The sequence below is a fragment of the Xyrauchen texanus genome, chromosome 21 (assembly GCF_025860055.1).
Source record: "Xyrauchen texanus isolate HMW12.3.18 chromosome 21, RBS_HiC_50CHRs, whole genome shotgun sequence".
Lineage (NCBI taxonomy): Eukaryota > Metazoa > Chordata > Actinopteri > Cypriniformes > Catostomidae > Xyrauchen > Xyrauchen texanus.
In genome coordinates this window covers 35,174,066-35,195,686 of record NC_068296.1, presented here as the reverse complement: position 1 = coordinate 35,195,686, position 21,621 = coordinate 35,174,066, and the positions used below count along the sequence as shown (strand labels likewise).

General features: G+C 38.5%; 1 protein-coding gene across 2 annotated transcripts; it reads left to right on the top strand.

Annotated features, from left to right (window-relative positions):
• Positions 1–629: 629 nt before the first annotated feature.
• LOC127662006 (cyclin-L1-like) lies at positions 630–17,235 on the top strand. Of its 2 annotated transcripts, XM_052153017.1 has the most exons (11): positions 630–905; positions 1,289–1,363; positions 3,386–3,495; positions 6,219–6,339; positions 6,450–6,514; positions 12,498–12,597; positions 12,678–12,782; positions 12,896–13,037; positions 15,817–15,928; positions 16,049–16,147; positions 16,352–17,235. In XM_052153017.1, the coding sequence occupies exons 1-11, from the start codon at positions 663–665 to the stop codon at positions 16,752–16,754; spliced, it is 1,575 nt and encodes a 524-aa protein (XP_052008977.1). In that variant the 5' UTR covers positions 630–662; the 3' UTR covers positions 16,755–17,235. The 2 variants fall into 2 exon arrangements, with proteins under 2 accessions (XP_052008977.1, XP_052008978.1); XM_052153018.1 differs by lacking the exons at positions 12,498–12,597; positions 12,678–12,782; positions 12,896–13,037; ... (1 more) ...; positions 16,049–16,147; positions 16,352–17,235 and adding an exon at positions 7,058–12,472.
• The last annotated feature ends 4,386 nt before the right edge of the window (positions 17,236–21,621 follow it).

The following is a 21,621-nucleotide window of genomic DNA, read 5'->3' as shown; positions in this document are numbered from 1 at the left end:
TCCAGTAATCTACGTCATTGGGACTTCCCGTCACAGTGACTAACTCGTGTAAATAGAAACATTCTTAAAATAAACAATATATTCAAATACACATCGGTTTATTAGCATAGCAGAGACAGTTTTCCTTAAAGGAACAACGTATTTGACTCCAGTAAAACGAATTGTACCATTTATCGTTCATATGAATTGAAGTTAAATTGTCTAAAGATACAATGTTATGTTCAGCCCCGTGCGATTATGTGATACACTATAGTAGTGTACTATGTCACACACTAATAAAATATATTTAATTCTGCTCTATAATCAGAGTAAGCGCCGCGGATGTGTACATAACTGCTGTTGTTCGCCATACCGGGCTGACGTCACACTAGCGTTCAGTCCATCTAGAAATATAAACAGGTGGAAGTGTCACTTTATAAACTTACAATCACGCAATACGATGTATTAACATCCTTCGTGATTGGTCCAAATCTGACAGCGTTGAATAAAGTTACAATTATCCAGTACCGATTGGTTTATTTCTGGTCACATGACACATCCCTTCACCAATCAGCGATCAGTGTAACATACGCTGAATAAGTGCCGCAGTCAGCTCTAGGTTTAGAGTTATTTTTTTATGAACCAGGACATCTTCGGCAGGGCAGGCAACGACGACAGCGATCATGGAGGCGTCGATGGCCACCGGTCCCGCAGCAAACGCGCCCGCTAACAGCGAGGGCATATTAATCGGGGATAAAGTTTATTCTGAAGTCTTCCTCACCTTAGATAATTCTCTGATCTCGGAGGAAAAGCTCTCAACGACCCCGTCTATGCAGGATGGCCTGGACCTCCACACCGAGACAGATCTGCGGATCCTGGGCTGCGAGCTTATCCAGGCCGCCGGGATCCTGCTGCGCATGCCGCAGGTAATTTATACCGACTGATCGGGTTAACGGATGGAACGTATGATTGATCCAGAGGGATCTAAAGTTGTCAGATGATGTTGACAGTATGACGAAATCCTTGATGTCAAGTAATTATGATGTAACGTAAAGCAAATGAGCTCATATAGCTTTACTAAACAGACCAATTGCTCAACTGTTCTGATGAAATTTTATTCTAATTAACTCGAATGGTATTTAATGTTGATAAAGTGAGTATATTAGTGCTAAATAACAGTGATTTTGTACGTCTTTGACGATCGGCGACAGATCGGCTAGACAAAAACAAAATGGCGGCAGGTGGTTGTGAAATTTTAAACAGAAGCGTTGATATTTCTGTTTTCTTTAATTACTATTTTGTGTTTCAGGTTGCCATGGCGACCGGACAAGTGCTTTTTCATCGATTCTTCTACTCGAAGTCTTTCGTGAAACACAGTTTTGAGGTAAGAAGATAAGGCTGTGTTTATAAGCAATGCGCTTGGCAGCCATGTTGTTTGAGCTGCTGTTAATGACATTCAGTCGGATTATAACGACAACAGTGCTGCACTCCGTTTAATAGTTTCTTGTCATCCATTCTTAAGAAACATTTGCTGGCGTTTTAAACACTAGTGTACTTCCAACTTGACAGTATTTTGGGCATTATAGGCGCGTCTGAACATTCGAATATAAGCCTTTTTTAAACATCATATACTCTTTCAGAGGGTTTAAATGGAACGAACGTTCCTTTTTGATGCCAAATAATACGGTCTAGTTTGACAGCTCACTGGAATTTGAAATACCAGCATCGTAATTAATTGTGGTGGACAGATATGTTGATGAATACCTCTGTTAATTGCTTAATCGGACACCAACTGTTCATCTCAGAATGGTGAAATATCGACCGATTAATTGGCCAGACCGATTTATTAGGGGTGTAAATCAGACATTTCATTACCATACAATATTGATTCTCTTGGCTTGCTCTCTGATATTTGCTGATACTTCAAAGTCTGCAGCTATTTCGATTTGTTTCGATTCGGGGCCCTGCGATTGATATTCCGATATTATGTGCCTACTTAACACAATCAATTACAATTATTTATTATTATTATTTACCAAAATATAATTCAAATATTTTACTGAGCTCTCTGAAAAGTGCAAATTTAGTATTTATATTGGAACATCCAGTACAAAATAAGGTTCTTCAGATGTTGAAATAAATTCTACAGGTAATAATATAGAAAATAACAAGTGATCATCAATCTTCTGATTGCAGCTTATTTTTTAGTTTAATCCAATTCAAAGTACTTACATACCCATTACTTGTTTCCAACTATCTGTGCTACCTGCGAATTTCTTGGCTACAACTTCCACAGTTGTAATGAAAAATTCTGTTACAGGTAGTGAGTAGGTGTTTCTCTTTCCGTCATTAGTGCTGTTCAGAATGTTGGTGTTGTCAAGATGTTTCACGTGATGTTGAACTGATCCATGGTACTTTAAAATAGCAAATTTTCATGTAAAATTCAAATGGGTCACATGCGCAACCATATCAATGGAAGCCCGGCTTAATCGTGCATGTGAGCCGCTCTGCATTTGTCAGATGCCCGGTTGATGAGCCCTACTGATCCTGTCGCTGGAGCTCACATTTCGCGGGAAGCCCGGTTGATGCTTGTGCACGCCACATGGATAGCAGAGCACAGTTTGGCTTCAAAGACCCCACGCAAATCCTTGTCCCACATGAAAAGCATTTTTATCCTTCATAAAGTGAAATTAACGTAATACGGTCTCTTCAATGCCTGACGGAAATGCGTACGGACGTGGCTGACATGAGTTAAAATAAAGGTGCATTTTATAAAAAGTCTATCTATATTTATTCTTAAATTAAACTTTGGTTATTGGATCAGTGAATCGTTACACCCCTAATACTCATGTAGCTAATTGTAAAAATTACGATTCTCTGTTGATCTTATAGATTTTATAAGTGTTACAATTATTGAAATAATATCTAAGAATGAATGACACAGACATACGGTGATATGGTTTGGTTGTAATTTGTGTACAGTTGTTGACCAATATAATTTTTTCAATTGACATTACCTATGTCTCCTATTGTAATGGTAGAAAATGAAAATTACAAATACGTTAAATTCAGTCAATTCATTTTTTAGAATATTTACTTAAATTTTGATCACTATTTGAAGACAGCAATTGTGCATTATCAATTGACATTGGATTGTTTTTTGATTTTGTAACTTACACAATGGAGCACATTTATGTTAATTTTCCAAGTGGGCATAGTTATCGACCAGGGCTGCATTACCCAAAAGCATGGCAAGCTTAAGTTGATTGTAGAGTCCATTGACGCCAATGGTTTCTATGATCTACTTAGGCTTACAATGCTTTTGGGGACTGCTCCCCAGGCCAGTTAATCGAGTGCTTAGTAGTGTTTCTTAAATCTCTTTCTGCCGCCTCTGTCTCTTTTCCAGATTGTTGCCATGGCCTGTATTAATCTGGCATCAAAAATTGAAGAAGCCCCTCGAAGAGTACGGGATGTCATCAATGTCTTTCATCATTTAAGGCAGCTCCGAGGCAAAAGGTAAGCATGGCTCAGTCTCAGGACTTCTGTCACACTTTTCCTTTGTTTGTGTGCCAACAACCTCCCACCGTAATGGATTTTATTTTTCTTTAAATAACATTTAATTTTATCAAATTGTAAACGATTTGGGTATACTGCTGCTTTCATGTGCTATCGGAATTATCCTACTTCCCACTTCTAAAGTGGTAATTATGAGTACGTTGATTTCAAGTGCTTTGTTGTCAGAAAGAACAGGAAACATGGATGACGCCAGGTTTATTCATACATATTTCTTTAGGATCTTTTATTTTGTTTGGATAATACATATTACTTAGTTAGCTTACTGACGATAATGGAATTTTGGTCAAATACAAGCTATTTTCACGATGTAGATCTTGAATCAAATGGTTGCTGATTTACATAAATGAATATGACCGAAATGGCAAGCGCTAACAATTAGCTGTATTTAGATAAATTAATAAAACCTGTCATTCACTATAGAAACCGTACTCCGCTCCGCCATGTTGAAAATGTACGAATCCTCCCATTTCAGAAACTCTGATATCAAAATTACCTCACAGTTTCCTAGTCATAATTGCAACTTGAAGGGTTGTTCGTTTGCAACTTTTGAGTGGGAAACTCTGAGCATAATTCCGATAGAACTTGAAGGCACTATACTTAAACGTGTTAACTGTGATTAGTTTGTGTACTTCTGTTTGTTGTCAAAATGATGTCTTAATTTGAGTGCCATTTTGTTTGCTTAATGTATTCTAAACCATTTTAAAGCTTTTCAGTTTCCTCATCAGTCATAATTGGTAGTAACAGCAGGATAGTCTTCTGATTACCTGAGCAAGTAAAATATTTTCAGACTGCTCAAAAGTTTAACCTTAATCAAAGGAATATGAAAACAGTTGGGCTGTTACTAGTCTAAATTTTATTCCAAAATGAATTTAAAAAAAAAAAAAGATAAAAAAGGAAAAATTGTTCATCTTAATCAAGACCGCGGTATTAACTTGAGTTCTCTTTTCCCTTGCAACCAACTAACAGCGACCAGCTACATTTACCAATGCCTGGGTGATGTGGAATGGTACGTAGAGATGAAGCAGTCGGCATGGCAACATTGAGGTGTCGCTTCCCCCCCCTCCCCCGGGAGAAGCCAGTGGTCTGAAAGCGGTCACTGGGATATCGGGGATCGACAGGTTGGCCGCTGGTCCGAAGCGTCTGGGTGACTCCTGTATCTCAGTTTAAGCTTATTGTCTCTGCCATCACAGGTGATGATCCATATTTTCATTTTATTATTAAGAAAGACACCTCACCACACCTGTCATGGCTGCCACAGAAATATCACATGCTGCACGTTTCCGTAGGGAGTTGAACGTTTAGAATATACTGTTTTGTTTTTTGGGCCATTCTCTTAGAATTATATTTATAATGGCAGTTTCAGGCCCTTAATTTCCTCAATTCACAGTTAAATGTATAATACATTCAGTTTTGAATTATAGATGTTTTGGGATTGAATCTAGGTTGCCAGGGCTATTGTGTGAAATTGTATTTGACTTTTCAGTTCAGCTTTAGAAATCACTAATCCTGTTGTGTAGCGGTGATTTTTCTTAAGACATGATTATTTACGTGGAATTGATTATGTTTTACGAAATTTCCCTACATTTTTCGTTCAGTCAAGTCTTTCTGGTAACTTAAAATACAAAGTAGTTATAGTTTGGTAAATTGAACAGTTTTTTTTCTGTTTTTCCTGTAACCAAAAAATAGTAAAAGGTTAATAAATTATTATTGTTTTGTATTTTTTTACTTAACTAGACAAATATAATATTATAATTTTTTTAACAGTAGCAGCAACCAAGTAATAAGAGGGTTCATGTAGATGATAGACATTTTTCATGGATCAATATTATTTGCCGTTCTGGTTTGGATTGCATTTTGGCTGTTGTTCATGTAATATAGGTGAATAAATTGTTATTTACATTGTTGCATTAGAGTAGTTACATAATGATGCACTACTGAAAGCATTTTTTTTACTTTTTGATGTTATTTTAAGATCATAAGTCAATAGATCATTAACTATTTCTGGCAGTAACAATGTCAAATGGTCCTGAGTGATTACTAATGATCTTTGATCTTGTGTCTCTTCTACATCTTTAAAGTTGCATCTCTTTTTAGTCAGATTTCGCCCTGTACCGAAGTAGATACTTGGTTGTTGTCCTTGCATTGCATTTTTCTGTACTTTTACGAGATCTATCTGGTTAGTGCTTTGTGTTGTTGTTGGTTATGGTGTTTGTGAAACAAATGAACATACACTTGAATGTTCAACCTGGGTGATCATGGGCAGGTGTGTAGGACAATAGAATAGAAAGTTATGCTCGCTGTCATAGCTGGTAAATCCTGTGTTCCAATAAAGATTTGAAAGCTAAATGGATGTGTGGAAGTTGGGACTTTTTCAGTTTTATTTTATTCTATGATGTGTTTATCGGAAACATTTATTTTTCTGTTGAAGCTATGATGTGGTGAGAGGTGGAGCTTTTCTTCTAATGGTCACTTGTGGCAGGACAAAGTCTTACACTGAAATTACAGGAGTCTATAAAAACTGGACCTGTTGCCTTTAGTTGGTTGAAAGGGGAAAAGAACGTATTTAAATTGAAAACGAAGCAAATAAAAGACACTCTTTTATTGTATTTAATAGTATTTGGTTGGGGGGGAGACAATTTCATTTTCGTTCCTTTATAAATCAGGAGTCCAAGCCCTTTGATACTTGATCAGAACTACATAAACACCAAAAACCACGTGATAAAAGCAGAGAGACGCATACTGAAGGAGCTGGGCTTCTGCGTCCACGTCAAACACCCACACAAGGTATGTCCACCATCTCAATTGTTTTCAGTGTTGTTGTTGGTTTTTTGCACCTTCAAGTTCTGGCTGAAAGAAAATGGGCATCTTAACATGCAGATTCATTTGTTTTCTAGATTATTGTCATGTACCTACAAGTCCTTGAATGTGAGAAGAACCAAACGTTGGTCCAGACAGCCTGGTAAGTAAATAAGCATTCTCCATTTGGGTGTCAAGACACCACGGTGAAAATAGTTAATGTAAAGAAAATGGGAATTTGTCATCATTTACTCACCCGCATGCTTGAAACCTGTATGACTTTCTTCCATGGAACACGGAAATAGATGTTTGTCAGAATAAAAATTATGAGAGAATTTTCATTTTTGGCTGATCTATCCCATTAAGTCGTTATTCACACCTGTGGTCACCATCAACTTTCATTTGTATGGAAAGAGGAGCTTGAATAACCTGTAACAAATAACAGAAGAAAGAAAGTGAGACAAGATTTAAAAACATGAAATGATGAGTAAATGATGACAGAATTTCAGTTTTTGGGTGAACTATTCTTTTAATCATCGGTCTCTCTTATGTAACGTTCCTGTTCCCTCATCTTATCACACTTTCTTGGCTCATGTGTGTTTGTACGTGTCTTCTGTTTTAAATCTCTTGATCATGGCTATAATTTCTTAAAGAAAATGGAGAGCTTAGTTTAACTCTGTCCTTTCTCTCTACTCTTTGATTAAAGGGTAGTCCATGATGGTAAGTGTCATAAAGAGCCTCTGAACTCTGCTCCTCCAACCACATGACCTCAGGAATCTCCCCCTTCCCTTATTGGCTGCCCTTCTCGAGACAGCCAATCCAGTGAGAGCTCTCTGCCCGAGAATCACTGAAGGGGGCCTTTTCCAGCTGCCTGCAGCATCTTGTTTTCTTGGTGTTGTCCAAAAGGATTTGTATTGTTTTTGCTTCAAGTTTCCAGATTTATCTCTCTCTCTGTCTGTTTTTTTGGTTTCAAATTTCAAAGGTAGTTTAAAATCCTGAATATATATATATATATATATATATATATATATATATACACTTCATTGACCCATCTGTAGTTTACCAACTAGGTTTTACTTGGAAAAAGCAGTTTCTTCAATTCTGTGTGCTTCGGTATTTTATGTAGTCAAAGTTACAGGGTTAATTCACCAAAAAAATGTAATGATCATTTACTCACCTCGTGTTGTTCCAAACCCATATTAATTTTCTTTCAAAGATTGGGTGTTTAAGCTGTTTTTCACACAATGACTACGGGCTTTCAAGCTCCAAAAATAAATAAATAATTATAAACTGTTCCATATGAATTTACTGTAGGAAAAGTGTTTTATGGCACTTATGTCAGTTTTAGTGCTTGAACCTGTGGTCACTGTTAGCCCTTTTTCACCAACATTGTTTGGGGGTGGGTACCAGGGCCGGTGTGAGTTCTCGAACTGTTCCGTGTGTCTGGAAAATGTAGTTCCTAGTAGGGCTGCACGATATTGGAAAAAAAATACATTGCGATATTTTTTCCCAACGATATATATTTCGATATTGTGAGCTGTCAATAATTCACCATGTTCGCTGCATTATCTGTTGTTATACAGACTTGACGTGTCTCATCTAAGCCCCACGCCGTCACCGCTTCTCTCAGGGCCTCTGCGATATTCTCGGCTGTATGACTCTCCGGGAAAAATGCCGTCTGCAAACTGCGTCTTTTTATCTCGAAGTCCTCTGTGAGGAAATGGACCGTCAGACTTATGTAGGGCTCCGTTGTCCTGCTGGACCACAAGTCTGTTGTAGCTGCATAGTATTCCACGTGAGACAGCTCTGCTTCAATCTTAGATTAGCATTTTTCATACAGCTCTTTTATCGCAACTTGGGAAAAATATGTGCGGGATGGTATAACATACCACCGCCTGTCAAGCGTTCGGATCATTTTCTTAAATCCCCACCGACGGTGTTTAATGGCAACATATCTTTAGCGATATGAAACGTTATTGCGTCTGTTATGTCTTTCTGTCGTTGAGAGCCTTTCTGGTAAGGTGTCATACTGGCAAAGGCATCGCAAATAGTTTTTTGTTTTGGTTGACATCCAGATTTGACTTTGTATTCGTCGTAAAGAGCTTTGTGGTGCCGTTTTAAGTGATCAGACAAATTGGTGGTGTTTCCTTGTTTTGTGGCCACAACTTTATATCACTCCAAGCAAAGTACCTCTTTTTGGTCAACATCCTCCTTTTTTGTAGCTGAAATAGTCCCAAATAGCTGATTTTGACTTTCTTTTTGGTACGAAATCATCCTTTATTTACGCGCGATCCTCTTCGTCGCTCATTTTTAGCTAGGTTTGCCAGAGAATGTTGGCTGTGTGTGAGCGCGGTGAGCAACTGCACAGCGAACCAATCACTGTGCTGGCACGCAACGTGCATGTCACCACAGCAACAAGCCATACAACAAACTCGTGTTTACTGTGTGCTACCGTTCTCTTAATACATCAATGTGTGCTACCCTTCACATCGCATGTTTCGGCGATGTGACTATCGCGCATGCGCACATCGCGATGTCGATGCTAAAACAGAATATCGTTCAGCCCTAGTTCCTAGGCTTAAAAACTAGTTCTGCACCAGTCCTAAAAGCTTGCCGGCCTCTTCGTCATCAGATAAAAAAAATTTAAACAACAATAGTTTGGCTAGCTACCGTCTGCAGCAAGGAGTACTTCACTGTATAACAATAAAAAACCCACAAAAATGGCAGACATCAAAAGCGTTCAGGAAGCGTAGAGGAAACGAGCGCTCTGTTTAAATATGTCCTCAAAAACGGGAGTAAAAGCTGTACACAAACTTAGCCCTTTTTCACTGACATGGTTTGGGGGTGGGTTCCAAGCTTTGGGTTCCCAAAAGCTTGCTTGTTTCTACGCAGGAACCGATTATGGGGCAGAGGGCAGAAAAATGTTTCGTCAACTTCTGCAGCAAGGAGTACTTCATTACTCTATAACAACAATAAAAAAAAATGTCAGACATAAAAGCAATTGGGAAATGCATATGAAATTAGCACTTGTGAAATCATCTTCTACGGAGATCCAAGATAAATGGAGAGGTCGCCAAAACAAATATAAAAAAATCTACGAGGAGATACAGCAAGAAATGATATATGCCGGTGTTTTGTGTCCTCTCAGTAAGTTATTAGATTTGCCAACTTTGTTAGCTTTCCGTACACTCTACTCATCTTATTTTCCGCATTGTTTTGTTCAATAAAAGGATTTTTGACCAGCTAGTCATTTAGTAGACTTGTGGGATTCTCAATTGAGATGCAAACATATTATATGCTATGGCAATAATCCAAATATAACTACTGGTTACCTATTAAGTTTAGAATACAATATAAGGTCTTGCTGTATGTTTTTAAAGCTCTAAATGGACTGGTACCAGATTATATTTCTTACCGTCTTAGTTTTCACCGCTCCGAGATCTCTTGTATCTAATAACCAGCTGCTCCTTGATATTACCCGGTCACGCTTAAAGGGTAAAGGAGATTGTTCATTCTCTGTCGCTGCCCCAAAGTTGTGGAATGGAATACCACTATCTATTAGATCCTCTACCTCTGGAAACATGTTTAAAACCCATCTTAAAGACATCTCTTTAGTGAAACCTTTGCTACTTTAAAACAGTCATTAGGTGTTGAATGGATGCATACGTGCCGTTTATGGTTATCTATGTATTTTGTAATTAACTTTTCTTTATTTTATAAGATATTTTTATTTTCTTGTAATTGTACAGCAGTTAGGTACACTTTGTGTTTTTTAAAAGTGCTTTATAAATACATTTTAACTGAATTGAATAACCATCTGCTACACCAAATTTCATAACGATTCCTCTGTAGTGTTTCATGCTGCACTATGTAGTGGCAACGCTGTCCCATACTGAGTCTGCTGCGTGAAACATACTCTAAACCAGTCTATTGCGATTCCACAACAAATGACTTCTATGAGATGTTTGTTTTGAATCTACATCGTGACAAGTGCAGTCTGATTCCTAAACAAAGGTCACTAATGAGCCGGTTTGTTAAGTAAACATCGTGAAACACAACAGTCTAATTTGGTTCCTGAACAAATGACACAGGTTCTTTTTAGTGAATCTTACTGTCCTCGTGTTGAGCTTGAAATGAACCAAGAACTGTTACTGTCTAATATAATGTTTAAGGCTCCTGACACTTAAATCAGGTTACTGCCTTACTATTCATTTAACTGTGTGTAGTTAAAAGAGGTCTACACATTTTGTTTAATTTTTATATATATATATATATATATATATATATATATATATATATACACACACAATAAATTAGTGCTGAAAATTGATTAGATTTAATAAAATTAATGATATGCATATTAATTAATCGCATATATCATTTTTGCTGATTAAAAACCCTCTCACAACAGTAATTCAATATATAATGGTTTAAATATTTTTATAAATATAATTTTTAATTTCTGAATTATTATAATACAAAAAGGCAATATATTGTTTAATATCATTGAGAATATGCTTATTGTTGGCCTACAGGTTTGCAATAGAATTTGTACATCTGCCCTAGTTAGATTTATTATAAGGGCTTTTTTAAGCATGTGTCAGTGTACTTGCGTCAGATGGTTGCTGCGTTTTTAGGAAGCTGTGTCAAGTTAAACATAGTTTAAAACTTAGAAAAACGCATCTTGAGATATTGTGCTCCTACCAGCAGTGTTTGAATGCAAGAATAGGTTCTCTTCTTGTGCTGTCACTAGTGTAAAGTAAGCCTGAGCCTGAAGTGTGGTTTGCAATCTGTACAGCTCCGCCTTGCCTAAACAACTGGAGTTTAGATTACTGCCCCCTGCTGAAAATATATGGTACTTTATTCTTTTAATTGCTCAAGTGGTAAGAGCGTTCCTTATTACAGTCTGGGGACATGATTAATTGGATAACATTTTGAACACATTACTTTTTGTATAATTGTAAAATCACACTTAATTGTGATTGACAGCCCTAAAAATATATATACATTGAAAGAAAAATGTTGGCACTTTAAAAAAAAGTGGATTTAATTTATGCCCCTAACAAGCCTGCGTCACCATGCATTTTGCAAGAAATATTAAAAATGTTTCTTATTTATATCTGCTTTGTTTAGATCTGAAGTGATCTGATCATTTGGCAACAAACTGCTTAGGACACTTATTTCCAAAAATATTTTAATCGTTCAATTCCTTACAATTCCCACCCCTTAGTACCTTAATTGTATGGAAAATAGCTGTGTGAGTATTCTGCAAAAAACATTTTAGAATAACATAAGGGTGAGTAAATTGGTGAATTTTAGTATTTGGGTCAATTACATCTTCAAATATATATTTGTTATCATTAATTTGGTAATAGCAGTTGTGTCTCACAGGAACATGTTTCTCAGTTTACATCTTGAATTACTTGTTTCCTACCTGAAATCTGTGGTGTTTATATTCAAGCCCAATACACATCTACTAGCCACTATGATGACAAGCAGAACTTTGTGGTCCACATTATGTGCGTCTGTCTGCTATTTTTCAGAGAGCTTTGCATCCCATATCTGGCAGAATTGAAAGATTTTTATCTGTCCACAAGTCTACACTCCTCCATCTAGCCTAATACTACAGAAGAGTGTATTTGTCCATTCTCAAAGCAGCTCCTCTTAAAATGGTCTCTCCGTCCCGCTTTGACTCCTGGTCACCATGCCCAAAGCATGCCATACTATGTTTTGAGTTGCTTGCAGTCATCTGTGCTATGCCGTACTCCTTTCTTTCCATTTTAAACTCATCTGCATTTTATATGGAAAGTGGAGCTATTTTAAGATGGCACTGATGAAAAAAATAGATGGAATTGGATATTTTAGAAGTCGCATCTTGCACGTTTTGATTTTGACACCCCACCCCAATGATCATGTACGTGTGCTCGTTCACACTGCCTGCATGCCTTAATGCTGGAATAGAGCAACAGAGGAATGTGAGGCAGAGCGAGGAAAAGGACCAAGTTAAACTCAAGTCTCCATTTATTTCTTTTCTTGGTCTTTCTGCATCATTTGAGAAATCTGGAACATTTAAGGGGAGTTAAAACTGCAGAACAACAAACACCACGGGGAGATGGCAATGTTGTGCTTCACCTTTTGTGTTGCAGGAACTACATGAACGACAGCCTTCGCACTGATGTGTTTGTGAAGTTTCAAGCCGAGACCATCGCCTGTGCCTGCATTTACCTCGCTGCTCGAGTGCTACAGGTACTGATTCGTTTTTTCTATCACCTCTACTTGTCTGTTTTGTGAGCTCTATTTTTTCTTAACCATTATTCCTTTCGCAGATAGCGTTACCCGCTCGGCCGCACTGGTACCTGCTGTTTGGTGCAACGGAGGAAGAGATCAAAGATATCTGTACAACCACTCTGAAGCTGTACACCAGAAGAAAGGTTAGAATTTGTTGACCAGTCCTGATTCTATTGTTTAATTTAACTAATTCGGCTCCACTCTTGTTTTCAGCTATTAGTCTGTGTTTCTGATTTATGTCATCTCGATCCTTTAGCCAAATTATGATTTGCTTGAGAAGGAAGTTGACAAGCGGAAAATAGCTCTGCAAGAAGCCAAACTCAAGGCCAAAGGACTGAATCCTGATGGCACTCCTGCTCTCTCCATGCTGGGTGGATTCTCTCCTGGTTCCAAACCATGTAAGTCTCTCATCACTTTCACAATAGTGTTTGTTTATTTTTTGAAAATGAGAAAACTCACTGCTCTTGGCTGGAAGACTTTTGGAGCTTTAAAAAATATTGATGTATTATAATCATACAGTGAAGGCCTAGTTTTATGTTGCATTTCATTTTTATATAAAAACTTAACTTTTAAAGCTGCACATTGTTTTTATTATAATTTTGTATTTTATTTTTTTCTATTCATCGCGTCCTTGTTTTTTTTTGTTGTTGTTATTTTATTACTGACTGGTTACTAGTCTTGAATAATTATTTGAAAGTTTGAAACCAGACCAAATGCAACCAAAAATAATTGATTGTGACAATAATTTAAAATCTAGCCGCTGTTGGGACAGTCGGGTTGTGTGCATCCATATTCGGTATCGTCAGATATCATCTTGTGAGTTATTGAATACATCTTTAGAGCGTCAGTGTGTCTCATGACCCTGTTCTGTTGTGATGACGAGCTCACTTACACCGCACGCAACAACAAATCCAGCACGAGACCGGCGCAGACAAAAAAAAGACTCTATTGAACCATTTCATTTTTCATGAATCGCCTGAAAAGAACTGGGGGTTTGAACTGAGGAGCTCAGTTTAGTAGTTTGAATCAAATTAACTTTCTCATCGAATCTGCCATCAGTGAGCTCACAACTGGGATTGTAGACATTTCAAAATAAGAGTTGCAGAATATGTACCACTTTTTTTTTCTTCTTCTTCTGGTGATTATTGATTGGGATTGGAGTAGCAAAACAACTGCATCTGATTTTTCATTCAGTTAGCACTCTTGTAGTCTATGTGTCTAGACCATCCTGTAACTGTAAAGAAAGACTAAGGAAATATTTTAAAACAATTTATTTACAGGTATATATGAGATCCAGCTTTTGATGCATTTGGGACTTAAAGGGGTAGTTCACCCAAAAATGAAAATTCTCATCATTTACTCACCCTCACGCCATCCCAGATGTGTACGACTTAATGTCTTCTGCAAAACGCAAATTAAGATTTTTAGAAGAATATTTCAGCTCTGTTGGTCCATACAATGCAAGTGAATGGGTGCCAAAATATTGGCGCACCAAAAAGCAAGTAATCTATATGACTTAATACATGACTTCAGAAGTGATGCAATAGGTTTGGGTGAGAAACTGATCAATATTAAGTAATTTTATTCTAGAATTCTTCTCCCTGCCCAGTAGGGGTTGATATGCATACAAAAATGTGAATCACTAAAAACACAAGAAGAAGAATGTGATCGTTAAAGTGGAGATTGAGCGAGCAGGGAGAATTTCAAACATAAATGGACTTGCATATTGATCTGTTTCTCAACCAACCTATCATATTACTTCTGAAGACATTGATTTAACCACTGGAGTCTTATGCATTTTTTTTATAAAAAAAATGTATCTGAAAAATGTTGGCACCCATTTACTTGTATTGTATGGACCTATAGAGCTGAAATATTCTTCTAAAAATCTTCATTTGTGTTCAGAAGATGAAAAAAAAAAGTCATACACTTCTGGGTTAGCATGACTGAGTAAATTATGAGACAATTTTAGGTATACTATATATAGGTTGGGCATGTGTTGTAACTTCAGGAAATTTGATGCGTTACTTGAGCATTTAACTGTTACTTAAATGTCCTTTCTTCACAACAGACAAGTAACATTTTACTGTTTCAAGTGAATGACCATTTTACTTGTCTGAAGGACAAGCATGGGACAGTGCCTAATGTCAAGCCCTGCAATATATTGTTCAAAGAATTCATTTTTCCCCGTAATGCCAATATATCGGTCTATCTCTACTAAGAATTATTTGGAAATAAGAAATGCAAATTTCTATTGCATTTACAGCCCAAAACTCAATTGTATCTTTAACTAAACATCATATGAGCAATCAGTCAGTAACTGCACTGCAAAGTCATTATTTGTGCATCAGTAAGAATTATTCAGGAACTGCTTCAACTGATGTATAAGTGTTTTTGATTCAAGCCTGTTCTTAAGAGTCATTTGTTCGGGAATCGGGCTACACTGGTCGTGCTGTTTCACCCTGTAGATATCTGTTAGATAGTAAGGCAGTTTTATCTAAGGATGTTAATGATTAATCGATTAATTATCTGATCGAATAAGCTTAGTGATCATCGATTAATCACTTTTAGAACAAATGTGTTCAGTAATCATGCCAGCAGACATTGAAAAGAATGTATATACAGTCATCTGCCACTAGAGGGCACACTGCCACTTGCACGCTGCATGTCAAATCTTGTCTGCAAAACAGAAGAACCACGCAGACGAAGAAGTGGGCTCAATGTAATCCGTGTTGGAGTGTTTCTGTATAAATGAAGAATGTTTTCTGCATAAACTGCATGTGTTCAAGTACAACAAAACAAGTGCTGTTGATCTCGTTTCATCCCAACTTACAATTACGTCAGTGATCGCTGGGAAGCACAAAGGCACATTCCCTTGACATTAATCTCACCACTTTGAGATGAGAAGTGACTTGACTTAATATCAAATAAAAGTCCAAAGGTCTGAAAATGTCCCACAGTCAACAATGTGATTTTGAATTAACTTAAATATGTATGTTGTATACAAGTAACATTAATTCACAAATTTGTACTAAACTTGGCCTTAATGTATTAAAATACACTGAACTAAAAATATTTTAAGAGTAAAAACCAATACTTGCATTTCTTTAGTGTATTCATTAAATTGATATTTAAAGAGTAGGCTACATGGAAATAACATTTGATGCTCCCCATCAGGTTCACCTAATGTAATGAAAGCTGATGAGAAATCTCCAAACCATCAAACGCTCAAGGCTTTGAAGAAGGAACCAGAAGATCGACCTCAGGGCTCCAAGAGCCCACACAACGGGTGAGTATTTGACTGATGCCCCACTCTGCCTATTCAGTATTTAAATTCTACATTTGTTTATTATGAATGCTTGTCTTTAGTTTAAAGAGTTATTGAGTGTAATCTTTGTTGATTTCTTAGACTCAGGAAGGATAGTAAGTTAGGTCGGAACAGTAGGAGCGCAAGTCGTTCTCGTTCCCGAACGAGATCTCGGTCCAGATCGCGCTCTGCCAGGCGACAGTAAGTACCTTTCATCTGTCGTGTTGCTGTTTTGAATAATCTCGATATACTCAATAAGATTTTACTAGCGATAATAAATCTAAACTTGTGAATATCGCAGTGATTGCTTTTTCAAGTTCTTACATTTGAAAACACTGACACGTGTATTTTTGCACAGTTTTGATTGATGTTTGTATCTGTACTCAATTGCTGTCTCGTCTTCAGTTACAATAACAGGCGCAGTCACTCAGGCACCTACAGCTCTCGTTCCCGGAGCCGTTCTCACAGCCGCAGCCCATCTCCGCGGCGACACGCCAATCATGGCCCTCCATCTCCCCTCCTGCCACACTTGAAGTCAAAGCAACGCTCGGACGAGCTACACCTACACAGCAGACACGGCCACAAGAGGAAACGCTCGCGTAGCCGCTCTCGCTCCAATAGCAAACCGCGAGAGAGAGAGCGCGACAGGGATCGTGGCAACTCGGACCTGGTCAAGAAGCACAAGCACGAACGTAGTGGTGGCAGTCATCACCGCGAACGGCGGGAACGCTCGCGCTCTTATGAACGCTCTCACAAAAGCAAACACCACAGCAGCAGCCATTCAAGCCACAGTCGCCACAGACGCTGACTGTGCCTGTTAGGTCACATCTGTGTGGCTGCTGTCAGTTAAATTGAAGTGGTCGACACTGACCTCTACTTGTCTGTTTTACTTATTTTGATTTTGAGTTCTCTTGTTGTTTTTGTGTTTTAGATTTAAATGTTCAAAGACTATGAAACTACAAATTTACAGTGTAAAGATGGGGTAAATGTTGATGTAATATGGGAAATGCTTTGATTTATAAAAGCAACCTTTTTCAAAAGGTGGGAAAATCACTAGTTACAAATATGTTTTCAGGAAAGACACCAATATTTTGCACAGATATAGGAACAATTACTGAAGATGCTCTACTGGTGGATGAAAATTGGTTTCTCTTAAAAAAAAAAAAATAGATCATATTTTTTTACAGTTTGATGCAGACTTTTTTTTTTTTTTCTTCTTTGGATTGTGGTGACTTTGTTACATTGGTTTACATCAGATTTTTACTCAATAAAAAGTGACTTATTCCTACTGTCAATTGTTTGTTTTACTCTTGTGAAGTCTCATTCATGAGTGAATTCGAAAACAAAAAAACATGTTCCATTTTTTAATTGAATTATCCTGATCCATAAGTACTGTCGAGTTGGCCCAAAATGCGTATGAGTTAGCATTCTTCATTGAGTGAGAAGTAATTGAAAAATGTTGATCACATCAAGCAATAAACGTTTGGTTTAAATTGGCATATTGTACAATACATATTTAGGGCACACTTTTTGATGAATGAATTAAGTTCATTATAACTAATAAGGTATTATATGTAGATTTGTAGCTTAAAGCTGCACTTATGTAAGATTTTCTGGTTAAAAATGAACAAAATTGCCATTATTGATTAAATCCATAATTCAAAGTGTTCAGAACAATGTCCTTACCCCGATTTATTCTGGTAAGCCTATAAAAATAATTTGTATTTTGAGCTGTCTGGTTCGATTTGGCACGAAATCGCTTGCTTATGTCGTTCCTCTTTGCATCATGAGGTCTTGTCTTCTCCTGATGGCCAGTACGCCCCTGATCGGCCCCAAAGTGCGCTAGCCAACCGGAAAAATGCCCGGTATGCCAGATTACCAGTCCGGGCCTGGGTAGCTCAGCTAATTGACACTGACTACCACCCCTGGAGTCGCCAGTTTGAATCTAGGGTGTGCTGAGTGACTCCAGCCAGGTCTTCCAAGCAACCAAATTGCCCTGGTTGCTAGGGATCAAATCAAATCTCAATAGCAAACTTTGACTAATGTCATCTTTACACAGACTTTCACATGAATATGGGATGGATGGGTTTTACATAAGGCGTGCTGCTCAGATTTCTTCTGTCCTGTTAAAGTTATCAATCAATGAATCCACTGAAAGAGGATTCTGCTTGTTTTTTTATGCATTTTACTTTGTCTAAATGAGTGCATTGGCTCTTTTCCCTAAGCCTTGATAGGCATGAAATCAATAGTGCAGTGTGGTATTTGAAAAGAGGTAAAAGAGTTTTATGGATCATATCACTTTTGTGAAAAAAAGTACCAATTTATTTCCATGAGAGCAAAATCTGTACATTACTCCAAACTTTTTGCTGCCAGTGTATATCACAATATAGGGATGTCCCGATACCATTTTTTAGAACTAGTAGTAGTGCCGATACATCCTTTTCTGTATTGCTGATATCTATACCTGTTTTGTTTTTCTGAATTCCATATCAACAGTTTACATTTTTCTCTCTCATCAAAATGGTGTCTAAATACATAAATTAAACTTTAATCAAATGAAAATAATCAATTAACTTCCTACATAATATTGTATTATTTTGATCAAATAAAGTGCTTTTTATACAGATCCTCACTGCACAATCCAAAAAGTTATTTTTGTAAAAACAAAACAGCCCCTCACAGATGTACGATACTGCTTAAATTTAATACAATTACAACTGATTTATTAATATTAGTAGTTGTAGTACAGTGTATTTTACATAACTATACAGTAGTGATATTTTTGTCATATTGTTTTCCATTTAAACTGAGCTTTAATGTTGAAGCCTTTTTACCAAAGAGACTTTAATTAGCATGTTAGGGCTATGGCTTGTTCACAATCATCATTTGAAAAGGCCAGGTGATGCAAATTTCAAAGCTTTATAGCAGTGGTGGCTCAGTGGTTGAGGCTCAGGGTTACTGGCCAGAAGGTTGGGGGTTCAAGCCCCAGCACCACCAAGATGCCACTGTTGGGTCCTAGAGCAAGGCGAGGATTGTCGCTGTAATACGTGCACATAAATGTAAAAATGTTATACATACTCTGACTTCTCAAATCTTGTCCCAACATTCAGCAGCCATGAGCTCCTCTAAGCAGCTGCCTAGCAGTCTGAAAATTCAAATAATTGATGCCCACAAAGCAGGAGAAGGCTATAAGAAGATACCGAAGCGTTTTCAGGTAGCCGTTTCCTCAGTTCGTAATGTAATTAAGAAATGGCAGTTAACAGGAATGGTGGAGTTCAAGTTGAGGTCTGGAAGATCAAGAAAACTTTCAGAGAACTCCTTGTAGGATTAATAGAAAGGCAAATCAAAACCCATGTTTGACTGCAAAAGACCTTAAGGAAGATTTAGCAGACTCTGGAGTAGTGGTGCACTGTTCTACTGTGCAGCGACACCTGCACAAATATGACCTTCATGGAAGAGTCATGAGAAGAAAAACTTTCCTGCGTCATCACCACAAATTTCAGAGTCAGAAGTTTGCAAATCAACATATAAACAAGCCTGATGCATTATAGAACCAAGTCCTGCAGACTTATGAAGTTAAAATATAACTTTTTGGCCGCACTGAGCAAAGGTATGTTTGGAGAAATAAAGGTGCAGACTTTCATGAAAAGAACACCTCTCCAACTGTTAAGCACGGGGGTGGATCAATCATGCTTTGGGCTTGTGTTGATGCCAGTAGCACGGGAACATTTCTCTGGTAGAGGACAGAATGGATACAAATTTAATACCAGCAAATTCTGGAAGCAAACATCACACCATCTGTAAAAAAGCTGAAGATGAAAAGAGGATTGCTTCTACAACAGGATAATGATCCTAAACACTTTTTTGGGGGGTTTTGCCATTGGACTTTTGGGAGTGACAGCCAATATGAGAGAAGATTTTAGAGCTGGTCTATCTGTGGATAGACCTGAAAAGAGCAGTGCATGCAAGACATGATCCTAATAGTTTAATAATAATATTAATTGTAAAGAAACTGTTTAAACTCTCCATACACAACACTAGCGACCTAACCACCAGCCACTGGCGACATGCAGCGACAATGTCGCTGGCAGTGTGAACGCAGCTTAACAAGAGAAGAGCTGTCTATTGCCCTAGGCCACAAGCAGGAGAGGACCAGGCTGGTCTTAGAGCTAAGAGAATTGACAGACCAGTCTGTGAGGGCTGGTCTATCCCAGGTCCAAACAGACCATGTTTGGAAGTCAGAGGAGGTTCTAAACCAGGCAGTTTCAAGGCTTAAGCATCAAGAGATTGTTGGAAGAACCCAATCAGGACGATCAGGCTTTGGATGAAGGACAACTTCCAAGCTGTGGTCCGGAGCTTCCAGAAAGCAGAGGAAAGCAATGGTAGTTACAGATGTATTTTAAAAATGTGTCTCAGTGGTATGGCACAGAGGAGAGTTGTCCCTTCTGTGATGGCCCAAGAGCGAATCTGCGGTACACGTTGGCTGGTTGCAAGACAATTTGGCGCAAGGGCGGTATGGTATAGGTGGCGGCATGATCAGGTAAAAAATTGGACAATGGAGGTCGACCTTGGCCTGCAGCTGAAATTTCCTTCTGAGGTCACCATTACCTTCTTGAGGCCATCACTTCCCCAGGTAAACGGCGCACATGTACATGGCTGTCCATGAGATGTAAAAGAAAATGGTACTCATCTGACTTAGCAACCTTCTTCCACAGTTCTAAGGCCCAGTTGCAACGCACACATGCCCATTGTAGGTGCTTTTGAAAGTGGACAGGGGTCATCATCGGCACTCTGACTGGTCTGTGGCTACCCAGCCCCACATGCAGCAGGGTGTGATGCACTGTGTGTTGTGACACATTCCCCGGTAACCATCATTAATCTTTTCTGTAACTTGTGCCTCAGTAGACCTTCTGTTGGTTCGGACCAGACGGGATCAGCCTTGGGCGCCCAACGCCCTGTCGCCGGTTTGTCTCTCCTCGGACCACTGTTGGTAGATACTACCTACTGCTGACCAGGAGTACCCCACAAGTATTACCATTTCAGAGATGCTCTGAACTAGTCATCTGGCATAACAATTTGGCCCTCGTGAGAGTCGCTCAAGTGTTTACTCCTGCCCATTCCTCCTGCATTCAACACGCTGAGAGTTGATTGTTTGCTTAACATCTAATCTACCCAGACCTTGACATGTGGCCTTGTTAGGAAAAGATCAACGTTATTCGCTTCACCTTTGAGTGGTCATAATGTTTTGCTCATCTGTGTATTTGCCTTTAGGATAGGTTGCAAATACACTCCCTGAGTTCTGAATAACTTGGTTATTGCATAATAATAATAATATACTGATTTTAGAACAGCCTGAATATTGCTTTAATTCCGTATGATGAGGAAGAGGGCGGGGCTGGGCGGAGTCCTCAACGCTGCCGTCCATTAAAGGAGCAGCTGTGGCCGTCTGCCTTGGGGCGGAGGGGTCACTGCTGGCCGCCGAGAGCCGGAGGAACTGCTGCCATCCGAGGGGAGGAATGGTTCTGTCTGCGGGGGGCCAGAAGACTCACTGCCGTCCGCCGGGGGAGGAGCGAGCTTTCGTCCACCGGAGGGTGGGGGAGTGGGGGAGTAGTTGAGGACCAGGCAACAGCGTGACCGGGAACTGGCGAGCAAGTTTTTCTCTCTCTTGTTTGGAG